At 37.9% G+C, this 26,137-nt stretch overlaps 1 protein-coding gene across 1 annotated transcript in view; it reads left to right on the top strand.

Annotated features, from left to right (window-relative positions):
* Positions 1 to 13,565: 13,565 nt before the first annotated feature.
* ESR1 (estrogen receptor 1) overlaps positions 13,566 to 26,137 on the top strand; it is a 154,982-nt gene continuing 142,410 nt past the window's right edge. Inside the window, 1 exon segment of the mRNA XM_027906936.1 lies at positions 13,566 to 13,605. Within this exon segment, the coding sequence (XP_027762737.1) occupies positions 13,581 to 13,605 (25 nt within the window). The 5' untranslated portion in view covers positions 13,566 to 13,580.

Here is a 26,137-nt window from a genome sequence, read left to right as displayed (position 1 = left end):
CATTTGATTTGATTATATTCTATAATAATTCTATAATTTAATATGAATATAAAACATAGAAACGAGTATCTACCCCTTGGCTATGGTCTAAAAAAAAGAAAAAACTGTAGAAAAAATGGGTCTGAGAACTGAAAGAATTGTCTTTTTTACAGGTTTTTTTTTTCAAACAAATTACAGAGCTGCAAGAAGGACCTTTGTTAGCAGTGTCTTTTAAGTCAAAAATTTCTCCATTTTGTTCATGCACTGAGATTAAATGGGGAACAACTGAGTAGGTTAAGACTCATCACCCTAAAAATAGACAAATTAGGGGGTATTTGATAAAAATCTGCAAAGTTATGCATGACGCTGACTGTTTATCATTTCTTTCAGCTAACAGAAACCAAATTCAAAACAAACAGAAGTTGGGTTTGTTTTTCTATAACGCAAGAGTCATGCAGCAACTTAATGTCAAAGCATGTTATGGATAATTTACAGGTATGATAGTTTACATATGTTCAAGGCAATGTGGAGATGTTTGTGGAAAAGATTATGTAAATGGTTAGTAAGTGGATAAACCAAGGTCAGTGAATGGAAGCATATCCATTCCAGGAAATATTTTGGAATATTTTGACATGAGAATATGTGGAGGGTAGTAATGTACTCAGAAGTATCATATATACTTATTCCCTGAGCATATGCTTCTGATCAATTCTAGAAGACATTGTCTAGTCTGCACCTGTTTGCACCAATGGACCAATTCCAATGCTGCCATGCTACCAGAAACCAAGGCAGGTTCGTAAGAGCCTTGCCTTTTCACCAGAGTTTGAAAGTTATTTTTTTCCTTTTCTACTTGGAGGAGAAACACTATCTATCTCCCTACCCCTGCACATGATTTTATCAGGCTCTCTTTTAACCTTTTTTTTGGGAGATATTCCTGGATGAAAGTGTTTGGGCAAACTACGAGTGGCATAGAATGAAATCGAATGTATTAACTATCATTATGATTTAGCAGAAGAGGAAAGAAAATGGTCCCTCCTTCAGCAATTGTTGTTAAGTAGTTAAAGGAAGTATACACTAAAAATTAAGAGAAACTGAAGAGGATAAACCCCCAACCATATCATTCTAGTCTGTGCAATCTTTATTCAAACAAAGGACCACATTTCAGAGTTAAGTATAACTGTAATATACGTATCATACAGGTAGGTTCTAATCTGTTCTTCCAAATTTTCTCTGACAAACATGGGTAAAATGACAAAGGAAGGGAAGGGAAAGAAAGGAAGACAAATGAAAGAAGATTCTGCTTGAATCAGAAAACTTGGAAAGATTCAAAACTGAAAAGAAAAATTAATTTGATGTTTTCTTCTTCACTAGTTAAGATCCTTTACAGTCTGGCAAGTAGCTGTATCTTTGTGTATAAATCATTTGTGAAAAGTGAAACAATATTTAGATAAGCTCTAAAAAAAAGGCTGGAAATTGAAACTAGCTTCTAAAAAAAACTCACAAAAAACACCCCTTTACCTAACAAATCATGTCTGGGTGGTACACCAATGGAAGACATCAAATTTGTAGTAAGGTCAATGGCATGCAGCATTACCAAAAAGAGACATCTGTGTTTCAGACCTTGGAAAACAGATAGTGCTTTGAAGCATTTGTCTGCACTCCTTAAGCTTGTTCATGGGTATGGAGGAGTTGCATACAAAGATTCTTTAAAAAAATCCAGACAAAGTAATCTTTCTGTCAGTGAAAACTCAGAGAGGGCAGTAAATCATTCAAAGGAGCAGCCTTTTTTTCTGTCTGGTATAAAGGATTAAGAGATTGGGCCTGCCATACAACACAAGGTAGAATATTAGGACAGAATTTGTGGGAAAAAAAGTTTATTTTTAAATTCAGGACAAAACACAGAGCTCAGGATGCCTATTCCTCAGAAATCAGATAAGAGGAGGATTGTTCATCATTATGTGGAGGTTGTGGGAGCTTTCAAATTTAGAATTCGAGGTCCTAGAAATAGCAGAGCTGCTTTACAGAGCTTCAGAACAAGTTATGCTTTAATCCTGCCCGTACAGAATTCTTTGATTAAGGAGTAACATAATACTGTTCTGAACAGAACAGAAAGTAAACAGATGGAAAGCTACTTTAGATGGCGAATTTTCCATAAGTTTGATTATTTTAATGTGTCTGATGTGCCCAAGAGCTAGGAATCCCAGGACACTGGCTGATGACTGCTTTGGAAGACTTCTTCAGAGTCAGAAATACTTCATTAATTCATAAGGCTCATTCCTCTTTTCCTTTAAATTTCACTCCATGTGATATTTTATATCTTTCCTTGTAGGCCATCCATGCCAGTACCTTGGTTTTAAATTTTGTTTCTTTGTTTGTTTTGTTTGCTTTTTTCCTTGTCTTCCATTGGGGAATTTTCCTTGTCATATATTTGTGACAAAAAGGTTTTCTTCAGATTTGTATAATGATTCCATGTCTCAAAGCCCTTAAGAGAGTAGTGCCTCATTGCAGAAATCTGCAAAATAATGCAGCATTTTTTTCAGTTTGTTTCTACATGTTTCACAGGATCAAATGCTTCCCCCTACAAGCTCCCAGCTCATCAGAGGAGCAGTGCTTCAGCTGTAGAGAAGGCAGCTTGGACCATGCAGTGAAAGAGGCAGATATTTGTCTCTTGATTTTGCAATTCTTGGGTTAGCTAATTTCTTCAAGGAATCACAATAGCATGGATTTTCAGTGGACATTATTCAGCTGGTCCAGAATATACACTCTCAACAAGGTATCTCCCTTATAGCTCAGTGACCAGTCCCTCCCTTCTCGCACCCCTTTGTATGCCAGGGCACACTATGCAGGGTGCAGTCAGTGCTGTCAGGCACTGACATGTCCGTTCTAGAGGTAGTATAGGATCCTGTCCTGCTTTTTTCTTCTTTTTCTTCTTTTTTCTTTTTTCCCTTTTTTTCTTTTCATCCCCTATTGTTTTCTATTGGGAACACTGAGTGAGTCTGTGGTTAGTCAGTGGTAACCATGGAAAAGCTGGGCTGAATTGTCTTTAAACTAAAGGCGGATGGAAGGTGACTGTAGAATTAAAGATATTTTTGCCAGCAAGAGGTTAGTATGTCAAGAGGTTAGTGCATGGCTCACAGAGTCCAAGGAGGAACATCACTATGCAGCTGGAAAACTGCAGCATGCACCCACTGACACAGGGTTTAAAGAATTTTTTTTTAATAAGGCTGGAAGGGCATTAATGCAGTATCTAAACATGCAGGTTGCCTTTTCCATCTTGTGGCTGTTTAGTAAGGCATGTTTAAAGCTTACTCTATTATATTATTATCGAATTCTCTGTTCTTTGCAAATGTTAAGTGGTTATAGCAATGTAACTATAGATAACTTCACTGAATTTGGCAATGCTGCTATCCAGGTCAGCTGGAATTAATTTTTAAGTTATGATTTTTATAAGAAGTCTAATGCTGTTCTTACTGTCACATAGTAATTCACTTCTTTTAGTAATTTAATAATTGTTTTTTTGGAAAGGGCCATGGATTTCTGGCGAGCTTTTTCTTCTATAATTTAATACTGTTTGATTCACATGAAACTATTGCTAGGCAGCAAAAAATTTTTTAGTATTTCTTCCGTTTGTTGTTTAACAATAAATACAAATTTACAGGAAGATTACCAGAAACACTCTCTTTCCTCTTTTCTTTCTTTGGAAAGAAGTAATTTACTTATTTTTATCCTTTCTTCCAGTATCTCCCTTGATAGTAATAAGTTTTTGTAAAGATTGATAGCTCTTCTCTACAAGATAATGCTCAGAATTTGCCACGGGGTTCGTTGTCTACACTTCTGTACAGATGTTATAAAATGACCACTTACCTCCTACTTTCCAGCAGGCTTTTATTTCTAGTTGCATAACCAGAGAACCAAAACATCTGTAATCTTGGGGAGAAAAAGTGGTCCTGTGCTCTTGGGGAAGCTCAGATCCAGTATGAGCTTTAGGATGGATTGATGCAGGTGACTCCTGCAGTTTTAGCTGCGTTGCTGGGTAGAGGGTCATTTTTCTGGAGATTGTAGCTAAAGGGCCAGAAGCATATGTAGTGGATTCATGGTGTTCAGATGGGGTGAGTTGAAGAGCAAGCTTGGCTACGATAGTGGATGTTTTAACACCAGGTGCTTAAGTATGGCTGGCGACAGAAGTTATGCAGAGTGGCTTGAACCTTTTCAGTCATTATTTTACAGGATAAAGCCCTGCCTTCAACCACAGTTGACCTACATTCCTAGATACTTTGCACTGGCTTTCAATAAACCTAAAGTACTAACATCTGAGAAGTGATGCAAATCTGTGTTTAATGACCAATCTTTAAATCCTCTACAAATACTGTCCTCTGAGATTTTACTTCTACTACTTTGATGAATAGGTTTGTTCAGATCACTGCAATGTGCCCAAATCAGTGTGGAAATTTATGAGAAATGCCAAGAAGTGATAAGTGCCTTTTGGAACTGCTTTGCTGCTGGATTAGGAAACCAAAGATTGTTTTGGATAGCTCAAGTAGTGCCATAGGGTACAATCTAGCAAGTGTTTGTCTCTAATAGGTGTTATTTATGCTATCCTCAATGACTAATGGATTTGAAAATTCTTTGTTGTTACCAGTTATGCAAGCACAGCATTCTGCTTTTCCTCCTAAGCTGTTCTTTTTTTCCTAATTATTGATTTTATCATCTCCAATTACATTTGGAAAGCAAGCAAAAATAAATGTCCTTAAATCTGGCAGTAACCCATAGGGTTTCCCTTCTTTTTGCACTTCTCTGCACTTCCTCTTCATGCAATTAATTATTTCCTCTTTGTCACTATTTTCTAGTGCTCCTAGGAAGAGTGGAAGGAAGGGGAGGAGCACAGAACAAACACTGATTTTTCTTTTTTTTCTATTTCAGTTCATTCCCCTTTCCAGTTAATCTAAAATCCTGGCACATTTCTCAGAGGTGTTCAGACATTAGCTTAAAGTAAACAGAATTCTTTTCAACACTTTAATTCCTCTTCCTTTTCCTCTTCCTTGTCCCTGTGTCACCCCCTTTTTTTTTTTTTTTTTTGACACAGTGCAGAAAACTCTTATCCTTCATATTACTCAGGCCTGGATGTCAGCTTTGCTTCGGATATCCATGCTGATGTGCACTCTAACATTGAATCACTAACTAAAATTAAGCTCTTTAACTAAAATTAAAATAAATAAAAAATAATTGACTAAAATTAATCTCTAAGATTATCCAGGCTCTTATACCAGACAGCACTGCACACTTAGTAAATTTTCAAGGAGCTTATGTTTTGTCCTTTCTCCCCACTGAGGGCTTCACATCCATGCAGGAGGAATTCCTTGTCCCTTGTGAAATCCAGAAAAACTCTCTACTACAGTGCTTTGGGATCTGTCTTGAAATGCTCTCTCCTTGGGATGTTAGCCCAAATGTGACAGCAAGCAAGTGCAGAATCACTGTCTGCATGGTCCAGGAATGAGAAGACAAAGCTTCTGGTGAGCATCAGAAGTACAAGGGTTCTGGGCTACCTGCCTTGCCAAGGGGGTAGGATGACAGAATCATTTAGGTTGGAGAGGACCTTTAAGACCGTTGAGTCCAACTGTTATCCCAGCACTGTTAAGTCCACCACTTAATTAAACCAAATCTCTAAGGGCAACTTCTAAATATCTTTCAGTTAACTCCAGGGATAGTGACTTCCCTGTGCAGCCTGTCCTAATGCTTGATAACTCTTTTGGTGAGGAAATTTTTCCTAATATCCAATCTAAACCTTTCCTGGTGCATCTCGAGGCCATTTCTTCTTGTCCTATTGCTTGTTACATGGGAGAACAGACCAACTGCATACCTGGCTACAGCCTCCTTTCAGGTAGATGTAGGCAGTGATAAGGTCCCCTCTCAGCCTCCTTTTCTCTAACCTAAACACTCTCAGCTCTCTCAGCTGCTCCTCATAAGGCTTGTGCTTCAGACCCTTCACCAGCTCCATTGCATTTCTCTGGACACACTCCAGAATCTCAATGCCTTTCTTTTAGTGAGGTGCCCAAAACTGCACACAGTACTCAAGGTGTGGCCTCACCACTGCCAAGTACAGAGGGCTGTTCTTTGCCTTTGTCCTGCTGGCCACACTATTTTTGATACAGGCCAGGATGCCATTGGCCTCCTTTCCCACCTCAACACACTGCTGGATCATGTTCAGCTGGCTTTCAGCCAGAACCCCCAGGCCTTTTTCTTCTGGGTGTCTTTCCAGCCGCTCATCCCCAAGCCTGTAGCACTGCATGGAATTGTTGTGACCCAGATGTTGGACCCAACACTTGACCTTGTTGAACCTCATACCATTGGTTTCACACAAGAGCTCACTCAACAGTCCCCTTTTCTCTCTTCCCCCTCCCCCCCGATTTCCTATGAGTTTAAATTTTCTTAAGTTTCTACCTTTTAGGTAGAGTTTAGCATTAGAATTCAGTGCAGACCTGCAAGTGAGTCTCACTGCTTGTTTTGCCCATACCAGAGCCCTGCAAAGGCAGGGTAGCTGCTATTGCTGCCACAGCCACCCACAAGGGAGGGCATACCTGAGTGGGCCAAGCCTATTGTTGGAGGAAAATCTTGCAGCTGGTGCTGACCAGGCTCACCTGGCTATTTTGGCAGCCAAGCAGCAGCAAGGCTGGCTATTTAGGGCTCTACGTACACCTCTTCCTTTTCTTGCCCCACTCTTACTGCACTTCTGGCTACACACTTCTCCTCCTTCTCGCAAAGCTCACTTGCCTGTGTTTCTGAGAAGCCTTCAGGTAATTTTCTTACAGAGTTAGTTGTGAAAAGCAGGTAATCAACTCTGAGAGAAAAGATTTAAGTGAAAGGGCAGTGTTATGGTTAAAGTGGCATGCCATCAAAGGATTCACTACCTCTGACAGATTCCTGTAAAGATATGTGTGTCAGGGTTGCTGTTGATTGAGTAAATTTGCCAGAGTTGTGCTTCATTGGACCAGTATATCCCTCAGCAGCCTGGTGGAACTGCTGCACGGATAAAGATGCATAACAAACTTGGAGCAGGGTGGCTGTTATGTTCATGTAGTGTGAATTAACCTATTAGTATTTAATAAGCTTAATACCGTTTCCCACCCCCTTGAATTCATGTTTATTTCAGACACAGAAGGACAAACGAAGAACAAGGATTTTTTATTTTCCCTCAGCAGTAACTACTTAGGGTGCAAGATTCAAGGAATGTTCTTGGCTTGCATGTTAAAGAAGCATTCATTTCTTCGTGCAGCTTAAAGAACACCAGTCCCATAAATTTAGAAATCACTTTGCATGTCCTTATAAATCTGTCAGTGTGTTCCTTTTTATTTTTTTTGAAGTCTCAAAATAATTGTTCTTTGATATTTTTAGAGAATCTGAAAATGAGGTGGTAATTTAAAAAAAAAAACCCAAACTATATTAAAAATTAAAGCAGTTCAGTTTCTTATATCCTGTTTTATAAACAGAGAGGTGTTGCATTCCTCCCCTCCCCCCATTTTTAATAGAAAAAAATGGTTTAAATATGTATTTAAATATAGAGTGCTTTTAAGGATAAATTTGCTGATTGTTTCTGCCAAATTGTTCTGTAAAGTAGGACTGAGAACAGGACAGAAGATCCTTGTTTTATTTATCTTTCTGGTTTTGCTGTTAGGTTTTGGCTTCTTGTAGATTTTTCTCAAGAATGTGTTTACTGAAAATTCAGCATGCTAAGCTAGAGCTTAGAGGGTTCCTGTGCCTCAAATAACATTTCCAAAAAATATACACGTATTTTCTTGTGGTTTATAGAAGCTGCATCTGGCTCAGGAAGCCTCCTCCATATATGGAAATAGCTGGAGATTGGCTAAGTGTGGGGAGAAATGTCATGGACACCCACCTGTTCCCCCTCATCCCTAGACATCTGCTGATAGATGATGTTGGAGACTTGCTACTGATCAGTTGCCTGATCCAGCATGTCCTGTCCTATCTACTGCCTGATGGCCCTTATTGCAATGAATACGGAGGACAGGGTTTGCTCTCCAGCACTGCTTCCAGGGTTATCATGGGAATCCTGCACTAAGATGTGGGGATGTGTGTAAGGCTCAGTTGGTAATTAATTCTGCCTGCTCTTCAAAGGGGAAAATGGATTAGATAGCTTCAGTAGCTACAATAGCTTCAGACTATCAAGAGGAAGGATATGACCGAAGCATTTCATGACACATTTGACTGCCAAATCTAATCATTACAAATAGGGTTTGACTCAACCAACGGGAGAGTACTTATAGGAGTTTGCTCTGTCACCTTCAACTGGCTACAGAGAAACTTTTGTGCTTTTGGGTTTTCTCATGTATGTCCTAAAGGTTTCAAATATTGTTTCATACCCAGGGCACGGAGTGCTGGGCTCAGAGTTTTTTTTTGTATTCATGGTTGCCTGTGCTGGCAAATAGATATGGTGTAGATTAGACTAGCAGTGCTGTGCTGTCTGAAGATTCACAAATACAGATGTTTGCTGGTTCATGGCTGCCTATTTGGTTCTCGCTGTACATTTGGTTCCTTGTTCCACTTAGGAGAAAGGCTGTTGCCTCAGCTGTGTTTCTGGGTGATACTATGTATATCCTATTTTTCCTCACAGAAGTCACAGGAGTCTGTGTTCAGGAGTAGGGTGGAGTTTGGTTGTTTGTCTTGGCAAGTCGCAGATAATCCTGTGCACATGGATGCAAGTGTGTGTCACAGTTCATCCTCTCCTTTTAAAGAGGATGTAAGCAAGTAGTGAGAGGTAACAGAAATGTATCAGCTAGTAAAATTTCTATTCAGCAAATATGAATAAAGTTTTGGAAGCAGATGAGGGAGCTTTCCTCTTATACAGTTTTCTCAGTTCCTCCATAGAAAACTCAAGCACCACTCTTCTTTTTCCCCCATGAATCCTCTTACTGTTCCCTATCTGCATATCCTTTCTTCTCCTTTAACATCTGACTTCTATAACATAAAAATAATAGGTCTCATGCCAATGGAAGGAGGTGCAGGTTGTTGTTGAACTTAACCTTCCCAGGAAGAGAGAAAGTGCCCAGGTAGGTGAGGTGTCCTGGCTGCTACACCCATCGTGCCGTGTCTGTAAGGACAAAAGAGCTGGCAGCACTACCAGTAATGCTGGGAGAGAAATAAGAGTTCAGGAGCTCCCATACAACCCATAACCATTTATAAGTGCTGATAGTTCTGCGGCAATCAAAATAATTAAATCCAATATTTTTTTCTGCTACATACTGAAGGTTATGCTACATGCTTGAAGCTGTGCTCTTTGTTGGTGTATTTGTTTTCATCGTATTTTTTTGGAACCTCAAACTATTGTTCATTTTAAACAGATTCTGTTTAAATTGATCCTGTAGAGGCTAAGTTAAACAATGACAACTGTATTGGAAATTCCTTTTGATCTAGCTGTTGACATGAATGACTAGTGACAATTTCCTTTTCCTAAATACGCGACTTATATTAAATGAACTTTACTACTAATGTGCTGCTGTATTGCTGGAGAAATTTGAGTTTATTTGTTTATTTTCTGACTCTGCAACATAGCTTCTGCAAGGATCATGCTGCACAAGATTCTAGGTTAGCTGCATGTATGTTGGAATAGTGTGCATGTAGTATTAAATGGTTTAATTCTGTTCCTGATTTATATTCACATTGTCCGTAGGGTTAACTAGATAGTACATTTAGAAATGGATGAAACTCATGTCAAAATACAGAGATATGTGTGGTGAATTCAAATAAATTAGGGGAGGCATCATATACAGAGCATTATCTTTAGGCTCTTAAAGGCCTGTTTTAGCACAAGGATTCCTACAGTTTGTTTAAGTGGCTGTGGATTACATTTATACACAGGAGAGATTAAGAACGAGTGATATTATTTATTCCTGTTTGGATGTTAAGACTAAAATGCATAATAGATTTTTGCTCTAAATTAAGTGCATAGGGAACGATGAACATATTATTAACATATTTCTGTATATTTATATCAAAATTTCCCACTAACTATATGGGAAATGTCCCTCTAGAACATATGGGAACTTGATGATAGCAGTAAGAATTAAATTTTTAGGGGGTGGCGAAGTAAAATTATTTTGAGGATGTATTAGCATTTCAAATAAAAAAGGGGCCCAAATACTGTGTTTATCCATGGATGTGGAATAACTTGCTGGCCCTGCTGTTTTGCTTCTTAAGTATTCTATTAATTGATGAAGAAAATTGGTTCAATTTAGTCATACTCTGAGATATAAGTGAGCCTGCAGCTTGAAAAAAATGACTTGGTTCCTTCTATCTCCAGAATTAAGCTACCCAACAAGAAGATAAAATAGGGATATATGTTTCTAGCAATTAAATTTATAAAACTGTTCTGCACACCAATTTTAATAGTATTATTTAACTATCTATGATTTTTTTTTAAATAATAATGTACTATCAGGGCAGGTCAACATATTAGTGTTTGTTCCAGATATACTTACAGTAGAAATTTGATAAACTAATAAATACACATTGGACAGTATTTGAAAAAATAAGAGGAGTATTGAAATGCAATATTTGTCAAATTACTCATTTGATGAATGCCTATTTAAGCAATTTGCTACTAACTATTGGGTTAGGGTTGTCGAACTGGTGAAGGGTCCAAAGCACAAGTCTTGTGAGGAGTGGCTGAGAGAGCTGTGGGTGTTTAATCTGGAGAAAAGGAAGCTGAGGGGGGACCTTATTACTGCCTACAACTACTTGAAAGGAGGGTGTAGAGAGGTGGCAGTTCTCCCTAGTAACGAGTGACAAGATGAGAAGAAACGGCCTTCAGCTGTGCCAGGGATGGTTCAGGTTGGATATTAGGATAAATTTCTTCACCAGAAGGATTGTCAAACACCAGAACAGGCTGCCCAGGGAAGTGATTGAGTCCCCATTCCTGGAGGTATTTAAAAGATGTGTAGTTGTGGCACTGAGGAACATGCTTTAGTGGTGGACTTGGCAGTGCTGGCTTAATACTTGGACTTGATGATTGTTAAGGTATTTTCCAGTGTAAACAACTTTATTGGTATAAACATATCGGTGTTAAGAAAACTGGGGGAAACAGGCATGTGGAATAATATAGATGTCCTGGTTACAACTGCATAAACAAATGTTCTACTGTGTTCCAAGTATTCCTCGCTCTTAAGCTCCAGCATACACTGACCCAAGGCTTTGTACTCTGACTGGTAGATGGTGTACTTCCCCACTACCATGCTTTTATCCCACAAGGGTGCATTTATTTCCCCAATTTGGCATTCCTTTAGCCATTTAGTTCACTGTCTTTGCCAATAGGTTTGTTTTCCATAGGATTAAATTTCCAGCCCTTTGATTTATTACCTGTGGTGGAATATTGTAGCATAGCCTCCACCCTATGTGTTTTGCAGCTTTCATAATAAATAAATAAAATAGGGGGAAATATGACACAAAAGTATATAAAATAAGCTGTGTGTTTGGCCACAGAGATGATTTGCAGTATGTTTGTTATGTACAGTGAGAATACTCTGAGAAAGACATGAACACTTCCCTAGAACTTCTCTGAAATATGGTAAACCATGCCATTGTTACATTTAAAATTGACCCAAGAGATGATTTTTCATACAGGTTTCTGAACTCAATGGACAGGATGTAGCTGAAGAAAATTTTCTGCAGTAATTTTTTTTGAGCTATGACAGAATTGTTGACAAATTGACACATTGTTGTGTGTATTTATTTTGGTGTGCCAGTACGTCTCTTACTGAGATCAGTGACAAGCTTCCATCCGCTTAAATTCTGCCAAATTACCTGCAAAATGGCCCAATTTAAGTCATGTAAAGCTTTTCCTAAGACGACAGTGATAAAAGTCATATATTTGGTAGAATACTTGAAAGCATGTACACAATAATATGTACTGTGCATTTCAAAATGTATTTTTTTTCAGGAAAAACTCCCACCAAATATTTCAGATTTAGTAGTTTTAAAAATATTTCCTTTATATTAAAATAACCAATGGCAACAGCTCTAGTATATTCTTCTATACTACTACTACTTTGAGTCAGTGTCAAAGTTTCACTATTGTTAATAAGAATGGGGAAGATACAAAGGGTCTTTTTATGCTACCATGTTTATGTGGACTTAGCCAAACTGAATTTTTCACAGTGAGGTATATCCTGCAGAATAAATCAGATCTTGGCTTTTTAATTTAAAAGTGTCCCTCTTGATTGAAGATATTCTCTAGTGATGTATATATTTTGATACATGTGTAGATTTCTTTTTGGGAAAATTAATCTGAGACTTTGCTATCAATAAAAATTACCTTCATTTTCTTTTTCCCTTTTCAATTAAAGGAGAATAAGTTGGTTTCTTGACTCATCTTCATATTATTTCAATTTTTCTTGTAGAGTGGGAGTCTGCTATGTAGGATTTTGCATTGGAGTCTCTACTCCTGTGTTTATCCAGAAGCCCCTGTGAGCCATTTGCATTGAAAGGGTGGGATTTTCAATATTTTTGCCTTATGACTTCAAGGTGAGGGTGATTGCATTTAAGGATTATAACAAGAAATTTTTTCCTGTCCTTCTCTTGTTAGAATATGCAGCATATTTCTCTTTTCCTTGATCACAGTTTCTCTACTGCTGTTTGCATTTTTCAGTAAACCCTCTTTCTACAATAACTGTTGTGACATTCATTAGAAACAGGGAAATGCTTGAAATTTTATAGAACATAAAATTGTTATAATCTAATTTCAAATGAACCAGTAAATGGTGAAAAAACTAACTGTTACAAAAGGTAACATGTATTTCCTGTAATCCAAAGAGCAGTATTTTGCTGGAACCTATTTTCTATTAGCTTTACAAAACAGGAAGAGCTACTCTTCTAAGAGGGATAACTAAACAGCAACCTTAAAATCAGACTATATTTTATTGTTGTACAGAACTTGCATTTGGTCACCAACTCATCTGTTCAGCTTTTGCTTCAGATTCTTTGCACCTTCTCTCTTTTTATAACTGCAGTTTTATGGTGTATGTTTTACAAGGTATGTAACCATATTTTTTACTTACGATAAAATTGAAAGCAATCTTCAGAATGTGTTTACAGCTTGCCCGATTATCTTAAAAGCATATGCTTTTTAAAAAAATTGCTTCCTCTCTACAAACAAACTACTGGAAACCTTAGCCTGAAAATGAAAGTTGTTCCAACAGTGGGAGTTTATTTTTAAACTGCAATAGATTTATTTTTAAATTTCATAGATCTTATATTCTTTCAAGGTCTGGTAATTTCTTGAGATTTACTAGAGCAGTTAACAGGTTTCGTTATGTACAGACATGGGCTGAGATTTATGACAGAGAACATTTCCCACGTATTGAAAGGGTAGCTGATGCCGGATTGCAAAGTTCAAGGCATTATCCCTTTTTCAGCACAGCCTAGGTTCTCATCTAAATTTATCACCTTTTGCTCCTAAGGATGTGTTATTGTGCCTGCGATATGTCTTTTCTGGTAAATGTGTTTCTGGTTCAGCTTCCTTGCTCCCGAGACTTTTCTATTTTGGTTCCCGCTGTCATGTGATCCCCTTGGCCAGTGAGAGCCCTGCAGAGGGAATGGCAACAGCCTGCTGGGAGCAATGTAAGTCAGAAAAAAACTCTTGGTTTTTACAGTTTCTGTCCCTTACACTCAATTTTAAATGCCACTTTTACCCTGAACCTTTGTTGGGCACACCTAGGAATACCTATGGAAATGCTTAGAAGTTAGGTGTTTTGATTTGGATTTATTTTTTTCCTCTTTCAAATGTTACTTTTCTTACTATGTTCCCTTTTTCCTGTGTTCTGCAGTGTTGTTAAGAAGCCTAAAAATGTGACAGAAAACAGACCAAAAGCATTGCAAGTGTTGACTAAAGTACGTTTTAAGGTGTATATTTCAGGTGTAGTAGTTCTTTATTTAACATGTGCTATAGACAGTGCCAAAAATTCTGTGCTGCCGCTGAGAAAGAATGATGTGACCCCCTCCTTCTCCCCCAGCTCCTTAGTCAAAATTGATCATTTAGGTAGAAGGAAAATAGTAAACAAGATTATCTGGACTCACAAGGTGGTGCTTTTACCAATTGTCTGAGACATTATGGGGAAGGGACTTCTTTCAGTTAAACGACAGTAATGTGCTCAAGGCAGTGTATCATTTTTCTGGTATGAATGAAGGGAAATACTGTATTTCGATCTCGGGTGGTGAGCAGTAGTTGGAGTATATGATGTTGAAGTAATGCATTTAGTGAGATTTATCATTTTATTGTAGGGGTGCTTCCTGGTACAAAGTAAGAGTCTTATCTTTCTATTTTTTAGCACAGGCTTTCAGTTGGTAAAATTTACCTGGTAATTACTACTGAGTAATGGTTTTGTCTAATTTAACTATATACTTTTTTAATTGGATAAAAATGATTTTTCAAAAATCATTCTCCCCCATAGTAAGAAATAAGTATGTTTCACTTAATTTCTATTTAATTGTGGATGTTTGACTTTTGTTTTTATTTTATTTGTTTTTATTTCTCTTTTTCATAAACTACTTGTGCTTTCTTTGGAGTCTCCTTTTATGTTTTGTAGTTATCTTTTAAGTAATTATAAGCTTATTATAAGTTTGTGTCCCTAAGTGATATGCCTTGATATCACATGAAAATTTGAGAATGGGTGTTTGAAAAAAAGGTGTAATGAAACAAGCTGAAATCTTCTGATTTCCTTTCATGGCCTATAGGCTGGACCCCATATCACATCACTTTAAGGTACTGAGGCCATTACTGCGCATTTCTTTATTTTCTTTTTGTTGGTGATCTATGTCCTAATGACCAGGTATTAACTGAAGGGCTGTTGAAAATCTTTCTTATTTCCCCTGCCCCACCTAAATTTTGAACAGAGAAATTTCACTTAAAGATTACGCTGAAGTACAAAGAGCATGTTAGGTGTTCGGCGCAGTTCCTCTCATCATCACTGGTGCTGAAAAAGAGAAGTGCCAAATTCTGTGTTTGTTGAATTGCTGCAGTGTCAGAAGCACAACAGAATCTATCTGTAAATATCTGACTCAGAAACAGAAAACAATTAGAAAAAAACATCCTCCTTGTGCAAAATGGATGAAACTTAGGAACCAATCTTTCAGAACTTTGGTTTAAAGGCTTGCGTGATTGGTTTTGATGATAAACTGAAGCAAGAGCAGGACTGAAGGTTGTTTATACTGATTAAAAAAAAAAAAAGTTTTTTCATTAGGTTATAATCCATTTACTAACCTAGTGTGACCTATTTGCTATTGCTTCATGAGTTTGCACATAATGGGAATTTTGAGACTGCACCTCAGAGCTGGATTCCCTGCTGCTTCCCACAACTTAATGCTTGGGTTTGTGAGCACAAGTCTCCAGCTTAATAATTGTGCCAATTTCTGTAGTAACCAGAGAACTGCACTTGGTAAAATACAATGAGTAAAATTAAAGGATCTGTTTTATTACTTCTGTCACTTCTTTTCTTGGTTGTATGGTTTTGTTTTGTTTTGTCTACTAGTTTATTTGCTTCATTCGTGCTCATCTGTCATCTTTGATTTTGAAAAAGAACATAATAAAAAATAAAGAAGAGGGATTATGGTCAGTAAAAAGCTTTACTGTGAGGACAGTCAACCAGTGGCACAGGTTTCCCAGAGAGGTTGTGGAGTGTCCCTTCTTGGAGATTTTCAGAACTCAATCAGCTATGACCCTGAGTAACCTGCTATCGGTGACCCTGCTTGAGCAGGGGGTTGTACTAGATTACAGGGGCCCTGAGGTCTTTCCCAGCCACAGCACTCCTGTAAGTCTCTAAGAATTCCCTCACTGCTACTTTGGGAGGGAGATCAGAAGTCATGTATAGCCTTTAATCTTAGACTTTCACTCTTGTATTTTAGACCTTGTCATTTTGCTGCCTCAGTTCAGTCATTAATCATTTGTTTGGAGCGATGGCCATGCTTGTCTTGCTGGCATTGCCTGGCACGTGCCACCAGAAGTGTCACTGCTGAGCAAGCAATAGCAGATCATGTGCAGGACTTCTTTCACCTCTTTGTCTCAGCCACCACAATGTAGCATGGTGGTGGAGGGAGACACTGGGGGAAAGAGAATGAGAAAATTAAGAGTATAATTAAAGGAGTACTAGGGGAGAAGTGTAAGTAGAAAGTGATGAGACAGAGCCAATGTGGACTGAGTTTCTGCACACATCTTGCTGCCCTATTTGAATTTCAATGTAGAATCTCCAGAAGCTGAGGAGGGGGTGCAGGAGCTTGCACAGGCCATGCCAGGTTTTATGGAAGGAAGGGAGGAAGAAGTAAACCTCCTGGGAGCAAACCTCAGAGGCTACGGAAAAACATTAAACCCCAGTCCCATAGACAGTATGTGGAGTTGTACTCTTGAGGCCCTATGAGTGGCAAGGAAACATGAGATCATTTGGTAGGAAATGAAAGTGCAAACGTAGTGAAAAGAAAAAACAAAATTTTAAAATTTATCTATCTCTCTCAACATAAAATGCACAGCAAAAGTGTGGAGTTTTCACTTAATATCTTTCACACTACCATATACATATAACTTTAAATAAAAATGGCAAAAACTAATAACTTGTGTTTCAGAAAGATAATTTTAAATCTTTTTCTTCCATAATGGCATAAGTGATGGTTTTGCTTAAATTTTGTTTATCTTGATGAGACTTGAACACTTGTCCTGAAAGTTATTGCCAACATAAAACCAAACAGGTGTGACTCTGAATAAATTCAGACTGGAGCTGGAAATGTAGATGGGTTTAACCTTCCAGCAGAGGGGTAGGCTAGGACATGTCCCTGTTTACAACAGTCTCAGGGAGTTGGCTACAGGAGTTGAAGGTTTGGTATCAAGAATTACACTCAGTGACTCAGATTGCTATTTCCATTTCTGGCTAAATACTGTAATTGGAATTTAGACACAGTATTTTTTCCTGAAAAAGACACATTTTAAAAATATGACAATTTATTTTCTCAACATATTATTCTATTTTTCCTCCTTTGGAAAGCAGCACTGTAGATGAATGCGAAATAAATTTGTGCGCGCTTTCTTACAGATGGATATGAGCAAGAATGAAATAATCCTCTTTATTAATTTTAGGGAAAAATCCCCACATTCCAAGGAGTCAGTAGCTGTAGCAACTCAGTCTGGCAGCATTCACCCGATTCTTTGTAACTAGTGTAAGCAAGAAAATAAAACAGGAGAAAAAGATTTTTAAATAATTACCTGGTATTAAATATTTTACTACAACTGCAAGGTATACTTTTTTTTTGCTAACATATGTGTATTTTCAGATTTATTTGGTCTGTAAAAAGCCCTTTTCTGTATCGGCTACTAAAAGGAATTTTATTTATAATTTCACAGACCTATAATTTGGACTATCTCTGCTATTAGTTTTTTAATAATTTCTGTGGTTACCATTACTTACTGCAGACAAAAGAACAGAATATTGTCCATCCACCACTGAAGTACTATCTAAAATTTAAATGATAAAACTTAGATATTTTTTAAAGTGGAAGTAATATTTGATCGTGAAAATATTTTTGTGGCATTTTTCTATATTTTTATTACTATATTTTAGTGCAAAGTCCTATAGGAACTAAAAATATAATTTGTGTTTGATTGTTTTAAAAAATGGAGTAGTTAAAGCAGAGCAATCTGTAATTGAAACAAGGCTGGAATTATGTAGATGCATTTCAAATATTTTGTTTTTTAAAGAGTAATTACAATTCTATATAGAACTACTAGTTTTGTATCTAAATAGCTTTCATTAACAGTTTTTATGGCTTCCAGTAGCACAGCAGTTATGGGTTAGATTTGCCAAATTAGCTTGGGGATTATTGTAACTGTCTATTCAGTCCTTATATCATCTATGGCAACTAAACGTAAACACCATAAAGCCAAAATTGGTCAGATCTGAATTTTTTCAAAGCACTTGGTTCAAAAATCAAACAAACAGAAAACTAAAATCTTCTTTAGATTTTGTTTGTTCTCTGAGGCTTGGTGGGTAACTAAAGTGTAACTACCTTTAACTTTGCCTTCTATATTCTTCAAGTGGAGGTAAACTAGTTCTATTTTCACAAATGCAGTAACTGAGATTTTGTTTTGCAGTTATATGGTGGGAGGCATTTCATAGCTGGCTCTCATTTTATTGGCATCACCAATTTTGAGGTGATGGACTGGAATGGTATTTGTGGGCTCACGTTGCTATATTCTTATAAATTGCCAACCTGCTTATTCGTGTGCTTAATTTCGTGTGCTCATTAGAAAACCAATGGCACAAGAAGTGACACCATTTCTGTCCCAGCCAGTCTGATTGTTCTGTCAACCTGAACTTTCTGTAATTTAAACTGGGCACATTTCTCATGGGTTTGTTTCTTGTCCTAATTTGTCATATGTGTTGCGATATCCAGTTGAGCAGGTGCTTTGCAACAAACACGACTGCCTTTGATGATGTTTCTGTGTGTAGGTTGGTGTACCAGTGCCATGACCCATTGGTAGGGGTGCAATGTTTGTTGTAAATTCTCACCAGGCTGAACAATGATCAGCTAGGGGAGTGGGTTGGCTCAATTGGTTAGAGCTAATAATGCCAAGGTTGTGGGTTTAATCCTCATACAGGCCATTCACTTAAGAGTTGGACTTGATGATCTTTGTGGGTCCCTTCCAACTCAGAACATTCTGTGAATATCTGTGAAGATGCCAGACCATGAACCAGGAAACTTGTGCTTTATTTTATAGTTGCCTTAACTCTAGCAACCAGCCCACTGTTTGGACGGTTGGCTAACATGCCCTTAAATTCTTACAGTACACTTTCTAAAAGATGGTGGCTAAAAAGCCATTGGATTTTGTACAGTACATTGCATTAAGTTCTCAGCTCGCACAACAAATTACTCAAGGGTGCTGGTTCACAAGACACAACACACTTCCACAAACTCCCCACTCCCTCGACCTACTTCAGTACAGAGTACAGTATGAAAGCCATGCTTTGCCCAGGCAAAGCAAGGGAGGAAAAAAATAAAGAAAGAAAAGGGAGAGAGAAAACAAAGATATCACCAGTCCTTAGATTCCCCACTGGTCTGCTGTATGAATGGTCCGGACCTGCGGTAAACAATGAGAATGAAAGAGAGGAAAAAGAGAGCAAGGATGCCCAATCTGCTTTCCTTTATACCTAACCCCGTGCAGCCTCTTATGTAAACTGGATTTTCCCCACCATTTTGTTCACACATGCACAGCCAGGCCTTTGAGCCCTTCTTCAGGAAGTGTGTTGAGGAGGGCGATGAGACCGGTGAGCAGGAAATTGGCCCTCTCCTCCTATCACATCTTTCCTGTCCTGACAGTCAGAATGTTTGAGACAAGACATGCTAATGCCTGGCTGCTAGACACACAAGAGCTTGCTCATACATTCACATGCACAGACTTTAAAGCCAGAGTGCATTGAAAAATGAAATTAAATGAAATTTTGTCATATGAATTAAGTGAACTCATAATTATTACTTCAATAGCTAATTTTTTATTGGGTTGTCTTTCTCTTAATAAAGTGTTTACTCATGCTCACTGGCACAATTTTGTATGCAAAGTGTCCATCACAAACAATGGAAGATAAATTTAGAGAAAAAGGAAGGTTGACACATGTAACAGAAGATTACTGTCGTAATTCCTTTTGCACTTCTGACAAAAACCTGTCTTTTAAAAAATATTGATTTGTTTTCTTCCTTTATTTCTTTTCTCTTGAAACCTAGCAACATGAAGGATGTACTTGTAGAAATGCCTTTAAAAATGAAACAGAAAAGTCCAGAGAAAGCTGAGTCAAGAGAGTCTCAAGAAACTTCATGAATTAGATGTTGATTCAATTATGATATTTTTTCTCTTTAAACAAGCAATAGGCAAAAGCAACTAATTTTTTTCCCCCTCAGGGATTACACTAAGGCGAGTAAGACAAACTGTTCAGCAAATTTAATCTTTGGTAACTTGAAGGATTGAAAACTAGACAAAACATTGTACAACTCATTATGTTCAAGGTAAAATTTTTGTGCTTGGGAAATGTATATGTTATGAATTGAACCTGTATCAGATGCGTTGGTGTTAACCAACCCTCCAACTCAACCAATGTAAAACAAACAGTGTGTCTTCTAGTTCTGCTAAATCCTGGGCTAGTTTAAGTCCTCCCCTTTGGATATCACGATTGGGGTAGGACCATGCCTGTTATGCACTGATCTCCTGGCATGGCCTTCCTGGTGGATTTCCAGATGTTGGTGTCCATCCCTGTAAATGTCTGTGGTGGGACAGTGAGGGCCTGATGTCCTGGTTGGAATATAATGTGTCTCAAGACACATAGCTTGAGAGTGCCCAAAGAACCAGTTTTATGTTCAGAGCCTAACATCCCTGGGGGGAGCCAGTTTGTGTTTGATACACTTTTGGAGCAGGGATTACAGTTAACCCTTAAAGGAATTCGTTTTTTGTACATCCCAGCTGCTCTGCAAACCAGGCCAAATAAGACCTCAGTACTGCTGTGAACAAAGCCAATAACATAGATACATAATATATATTATTTTTATTAACCAATTTCCTTCCCTGGTGTAGCTAGCTAACCAGTCACTAATTTGTCTCAGCACTGTATGTGCTCTGACAAGAGAAATAACTTTCTAAAGACTGGACTTCCAGGCTTTAAAGCTACCTCTACTGTTACAGAAACATAATCAAAGGGAAAACCAGACATTTTGGATATAAGTGGAACATTCTTTCTCTCAAAAAAACCCCTTTCAATCTAAATATGTCTCTAGTGATTGAAGTCTAGTGTGTGTGACTTCAGGGCTTCTTGCACACAAATCAGCTCACCTCTCTTGATCTAAAGAGTAACAGAAACATTTTGAATTAAGCAGAAACTTATTTCTGCTTAGGTAATGCACTAGCACTTGGCTCTGCTAAGACGCAACCCTATAGTGCATCTAATTCATCCTGGTAAATTTTTGCAATAGTCTCATTTGTTGAATCCAGTCTAGGTTGGATGGCTAACCCAGTACTGAGCTGTCATAGCAACCAGACCATGTAATTTGTTCACAGTGCTTATCCACATTTATCTCAAAGCCCAGTTACGCTGTTTTTCCTCTCATGGGCAGGCTGATCTAGAGCTTCACTCCTCTGTCTGATGAGAAGCTTGTAATTTCCATAGTAAATTTATTTGCAGTGCCAAATTCCTTTCTTTGTCTTAAATAGATTTTAGGTCTTGATGTTTATGCCTAAGGTACTTATAAGGAGTATTCAGCTTTCCTCTCATATTTGAGGGGGTTTTTTTGCTTATTTGTTTTGGTTTTTTTTTTCTTTTTTTAGTCTAAATGGGTCGAAATTTTAGCCATCATTTGTTTAATATACTCTTCAACCTTTGGATCTTGAATCCCAGCTGCCGTTTCTCCCCACACTTTATATTGTGAAATCCTTTTCCAATTCATTATGGTTGGCCCTCACCCTTACTACCCTAACATAAAAAAAAAAACCCTTGCAAGTTACTTCTCAAACCGTTTTTTTTAACTTGGTTTATTGCGTTTTTGTATTCAGTCTGTCATGAGTTACATTTTGTCTTTTATTGTCCTCATTAAAGGCAGCAGCTTCAGTTTTTTTTTTTTTTTTTTAAGATCTACTTCAAATAATATGTTACATTTTTGCCAGGAGCCAATAAAGTATGCTTAAAAATTTTTCAATTACCTTTCATATTCTCTAGGCAAATGTTTGCTCTCAATTGATTTTACTACTTGTTGCTTTCATGCCTGTGAAACTGCCTCTTTAAAATGAGAAAGTGGTTGACTATATATATATGTGATTTGGACTTGAAGCATTTACAACTTGTTGCAGTCAAAATGTTAATCAGTTGCATCTCCGTGATTGTAAACTTTTTTGTTAAATTACTATCTCTTCTTCTTTTATCAAATGATATGTAATTTCCCCAAGTTGGTTCCAGCACGTTTTGATTTGAAAAATTATTTTGTATGATTTTTAGGGTATCCACAGATTCTTTAACACTGAAAACTCATAAGAAAGCACCCTATGAAAAGGATGGCTCACATTCTGTGTTTTGTTTCACTCTAATCTTGTGCCAATCTTTTCTTCTTTCTTTGGATATTATTGCTCTTTGATTTTTTACTTTTCTTTCCTTGATTGTAAATTCCTGTCTTTCAACATATACCACTAACTTTATTTCTAGTGTACTTCATATATTTAGTAACATACTTGAAATTAAGAACATAAGAGCTTTTCTGGATCCAGGCCCTAGTTTCTGCTGCTTTCTTTTTTTATGACCACTTTTATCTTGAATTTTGCTTTCTTATCACTCATTCTTCTTTTTATATTGTTTCCTTACCTTGTCTACCCATCTCACATCTCTCATGAAGTTTCCTTTTTTGGCTTCTCTTCTCAATCCTCATGTTTCAGTCTTTTGCATCTCTCCCCGCAGTTTATGTCTCTGAAGAATGACTCTCATTACCAAACTTACAGTTCTTGACACTGTATTAATTTACAGTGTCATATTAGTATTAAAACAACCTACCTTGAGAAAGTATTTGTTCTACTGAAGATATATGTACCATTAGAATCATTAAGAATGCAGTCATTAACACCTTTTTTTTTTTCTTATTTCTCATTTCTGAGTTATAATATTAGAATTAAGAAAACTCTGTGGATACAATGATTGGTAATGTTTTTGTAGCCTGCTTCCTTTACCTTCATGGAACTCTTGATCCTGCTGTGTTAGAAAAAGCAGTCAGTGGGAACATGAAGAAATAGTACAGGTGAAATATGAAGGGCTGATACAAAGTGCTTTCGATCTTCTGCATTGCCTGAGTTCACAGATGCTTGAAAAATCTTTGACACTCATGAACATTAAGCTATGAATCTTATCTTGTCTGGTAAATGAGAATATTGACATTATTTCCTATTTTATGAAAGCTTGTTTTGCTTCTATTTCCCACCCTCCTTCTTTTTTCCCCCCTTCCTTCTTTTTTCCCCCATCCCTTCTTCCCTCCCATCCTCATAGCAGAGCTATTCTGTTTATGCTAAAATGACTGTTAAGTTGAAATAGCAAAATAACTCACTTCTCTAGGTTTTTTTCTACCTTTGAAGGATATTACCCTGTTCTGGAAGTACTTAATTAAAATAAAATAGTAATAAAAGAACATGATTGTTTGATTTCAGCAGTTTTCTTCACTATTGCTTGGTAAACAGAATGGGAAAGTCGATTTTCCATTCTGTTGATGGTATGTGTTTGAAACAACAACTTTATTATCTCAGTTGATCTAGATATGTCAACCTATGAGGTAGAGGAACCTCCCCTGTCTGTGTCATGTTTTGTTTTGTGTTGAGGTTGGTTAATAAGGCAGTGTGAAGGCTAAAGACGCATAGGCCTCCTCCATCCTGATGAAGGATTTCTTGCAGTCTGCTGGTAAGCCTGTCCTTTCTGAAGAATGTAACATAGAAAATACTTGTGAAGAAAACTTGAAGTAATATTGCTTGTCCTTGGAGCTGTCTTTGTCCTGAAAGCAGGGGGGAATGGAGGAAGAATTCACCCCTGGCTGAACTGAACTGCTCACAGCATTGCTGTAAAGATGCTGTGGTACATGCTCTGGCTTGGCTCAGGCTGGAAGGCAAATTCAGCTGTGCTGCTGCAAGGTGTAGTCCACAGGCTGCAGCATTGTTAGTTGAGTGTTTTCTGCACTATTTACCTTCTACATAAAGTTGCAGTTACCATTCCATGAGTGGCTCAGGAGGAACTTCTTTGGTCCCTTTGAAGGATGGACTTTCTACTGGCTGATAGTCCCTGCTCTTTTTCCTCTTGCTTATTTCCTTCTAATTGCCATCTGTTTTGGTTTTTACTCTCTATCTCCTTTTGTCCAGGCTCTACCCTTGTCACTGTCCCTCCGTTTTCTCTGCACCTTCTCAGCTGGTGACAGTTCTGGCAAAGATTGCACTGTCTGTCCTGTGTCATAGCTCCCTGATTCTTTTATGGGTAGCCCTTGCTCTTCTCTCTGACAGGGTCTGCTGAAGGCAGAGATTGTTGGTAAGTCTCCCTAGAACTTGCAGCTACCAGCTCCACCACTTCCACAACTCTTGTGAGTGGCAGGAAGGTTCACACGTATTGTCTTGAGCAGGGAGGAGAAGCATAGCCAGAACAGTGAAATCTTCAGATGTTGGAGAAGTTTCTGACTATTTTTTCAGTGTTGAATAGTTTAGGAAACTTTGATTAATCTCATGGTTCAAAGATGGTTTTGGTTGCAAAAGTGTTTTCAGATATTTCAAAAGTCAAAAGCATAATTCAGAACAATTGAAAAGCCTTCAATTTCTGCAGCTTATTCTCACTTCAAAGTAAATCAAACTACCACAAAATCCTTGTGAAAGAAGTGAATCACAAAGCTGCAGTTTTTTTAATTACCTTTGAAGTAACTTGTTTTTTTTTTCTTTGGAGAAGAACTTGTTTTGTCTGAACAAGTAATGTGAAAAACTTAGGCTTCATTCTATAATGAATATATTCATGTATATGTACGTGTGTGCATACACACACATTCATATTTGAACGTTATTCTCTATATTGAAGATGCCATTAGCACAGGGCTAATGTCATATCAAGAAGTTAGTTTTGGAGATACGCTGCTTGGCTCTGTCGTGGTTTAGGAATGGTACACCCCAAGTTAGTGCTCCCACTGAGACTCTCCAAAGCATGTGCCCCTGTGGAGGCATGGAGAGAATTGGAGGCACGAAAGCTAAAGATGATGGGTTGAGGTAAGAGCAAATTACTGGAAACAGCAATGAGATAAGAAAAGGCACAGTAAGAGCAACAATACAAATGACAGATGGTATGGGAAATAAGTGATTTACAAGGAAATCCCCCAACAATATGCAGTATCCAACGTCTCCCTCTATCACGCTATGCTGACCGTGGAAGGTAGGCCTTCCCCTATTATATTGACAAATTTCGTGACATTTTCATACTGATAATGCTATAGTAATATGCAACCTTGTACAAGTATTACTGGGCACAGCTGTTCTATTAATAGACACATCCTTGAATGTTTTAACATTATATCTTCAGTTTATTGTTGTCTTTAAAAGGTTGTCTACCTTTTAAAAGATTTGTAGTTGTTTGCAAAACAGCTTTTGTGTCAGTCTTCTCAGATGGAAGCCTCCCCTTTCCCCCCACTTCTCTTGCCTGTTTGTTTGGCTGGGTCCCCTTAGCAACATCTTTTACTAATGGAATAAAAGAAAAAAAAAAGCAATGCTTTCTGTAGTGTTACTGTGGATGAATCAGAAAAAGAATTAACGTCTCAAAGCAGAGTTTCTAGTGGTTTCTAGTTCCACTCTTCCTTCTATTATCCTGAATATTTAATAGTGTGTATCAGGGGGATCAACAGATTCCTAATTTGTTTTTTCCAATGTTGTCATTGCAACCTTGTGAGCAAAGTGGTGATTGTAGCCATCTTGGCTGCAGCAACTAGAAGGTGATCAAGTTTAAAATCTGTGTTGACAGGAGGAAAAGTGCTATCAAAAACTCAAGTTTGGACATGAGGAGAGCAGACTTCAGGCTGCTCAGGGAATTCCCAAATGCTGGAAATCAAGAAGACAAGGGTGAAGTCCACTTGGGTGAACAGGAATCTCCTCTTGGAAAATAAGGCAAAAAAAGGAAGGTGTATGCACAGTGGAATATGCGGTCAAATGGCATGGGAAAAATACAGAGATGCTACTTGCTGCTGTAGGGAGAAAATTTGTGCAGCCAAAACTCAGCTGGAATTGAAGCTGCCAGAAATGTGGGGGACAATAGAAAGAGTTTTTTCAAGTATATTATTGACACTGGACAGTATAGAAATACCATTGGCCTGTTACAGGATGAGGATGGTCACCTCACAAACAGGGATAGAGACAAGGCAGAGGTGTTTAGTGCTTTCTTTGCCTCTGTCTTCAACATGGATGATGGACCAAGGGGGTGTCAGTACCCTGAGCTGGAGGACCATGACTTTTGGTCAACTCCCAGTCAATCCTGAAACTGTGTGGGATCTGCTGCTCCAGCTGGATCCCTACAAATCTATAGGGCCTGATGTGATTCATCCAAGAATCCTCAAAGAGCTGCTCATGTCATCTCAAAACCTCTCTCAATGA

The sequence above is a fragment of the Empidonax traillii genome, unplaced genomic scaffold, assembly GCF_003031625.1.
Source record: "Empidonax traillii isolate 1590-97213 ecotype Southwest subspecies unplaced genomic scaffold, ASM303162v1 scaffold1377:size231680, whole genome shotgun sequence".
NCBI lineage: Eukaryota > Metazoa > Chordata > Aves > Passeriformes > Tyrannidae > Empidonax > Empidonax traillii.
This window is presented reverse-complemented; position numbering and strand designations above follow the sequence as displayed.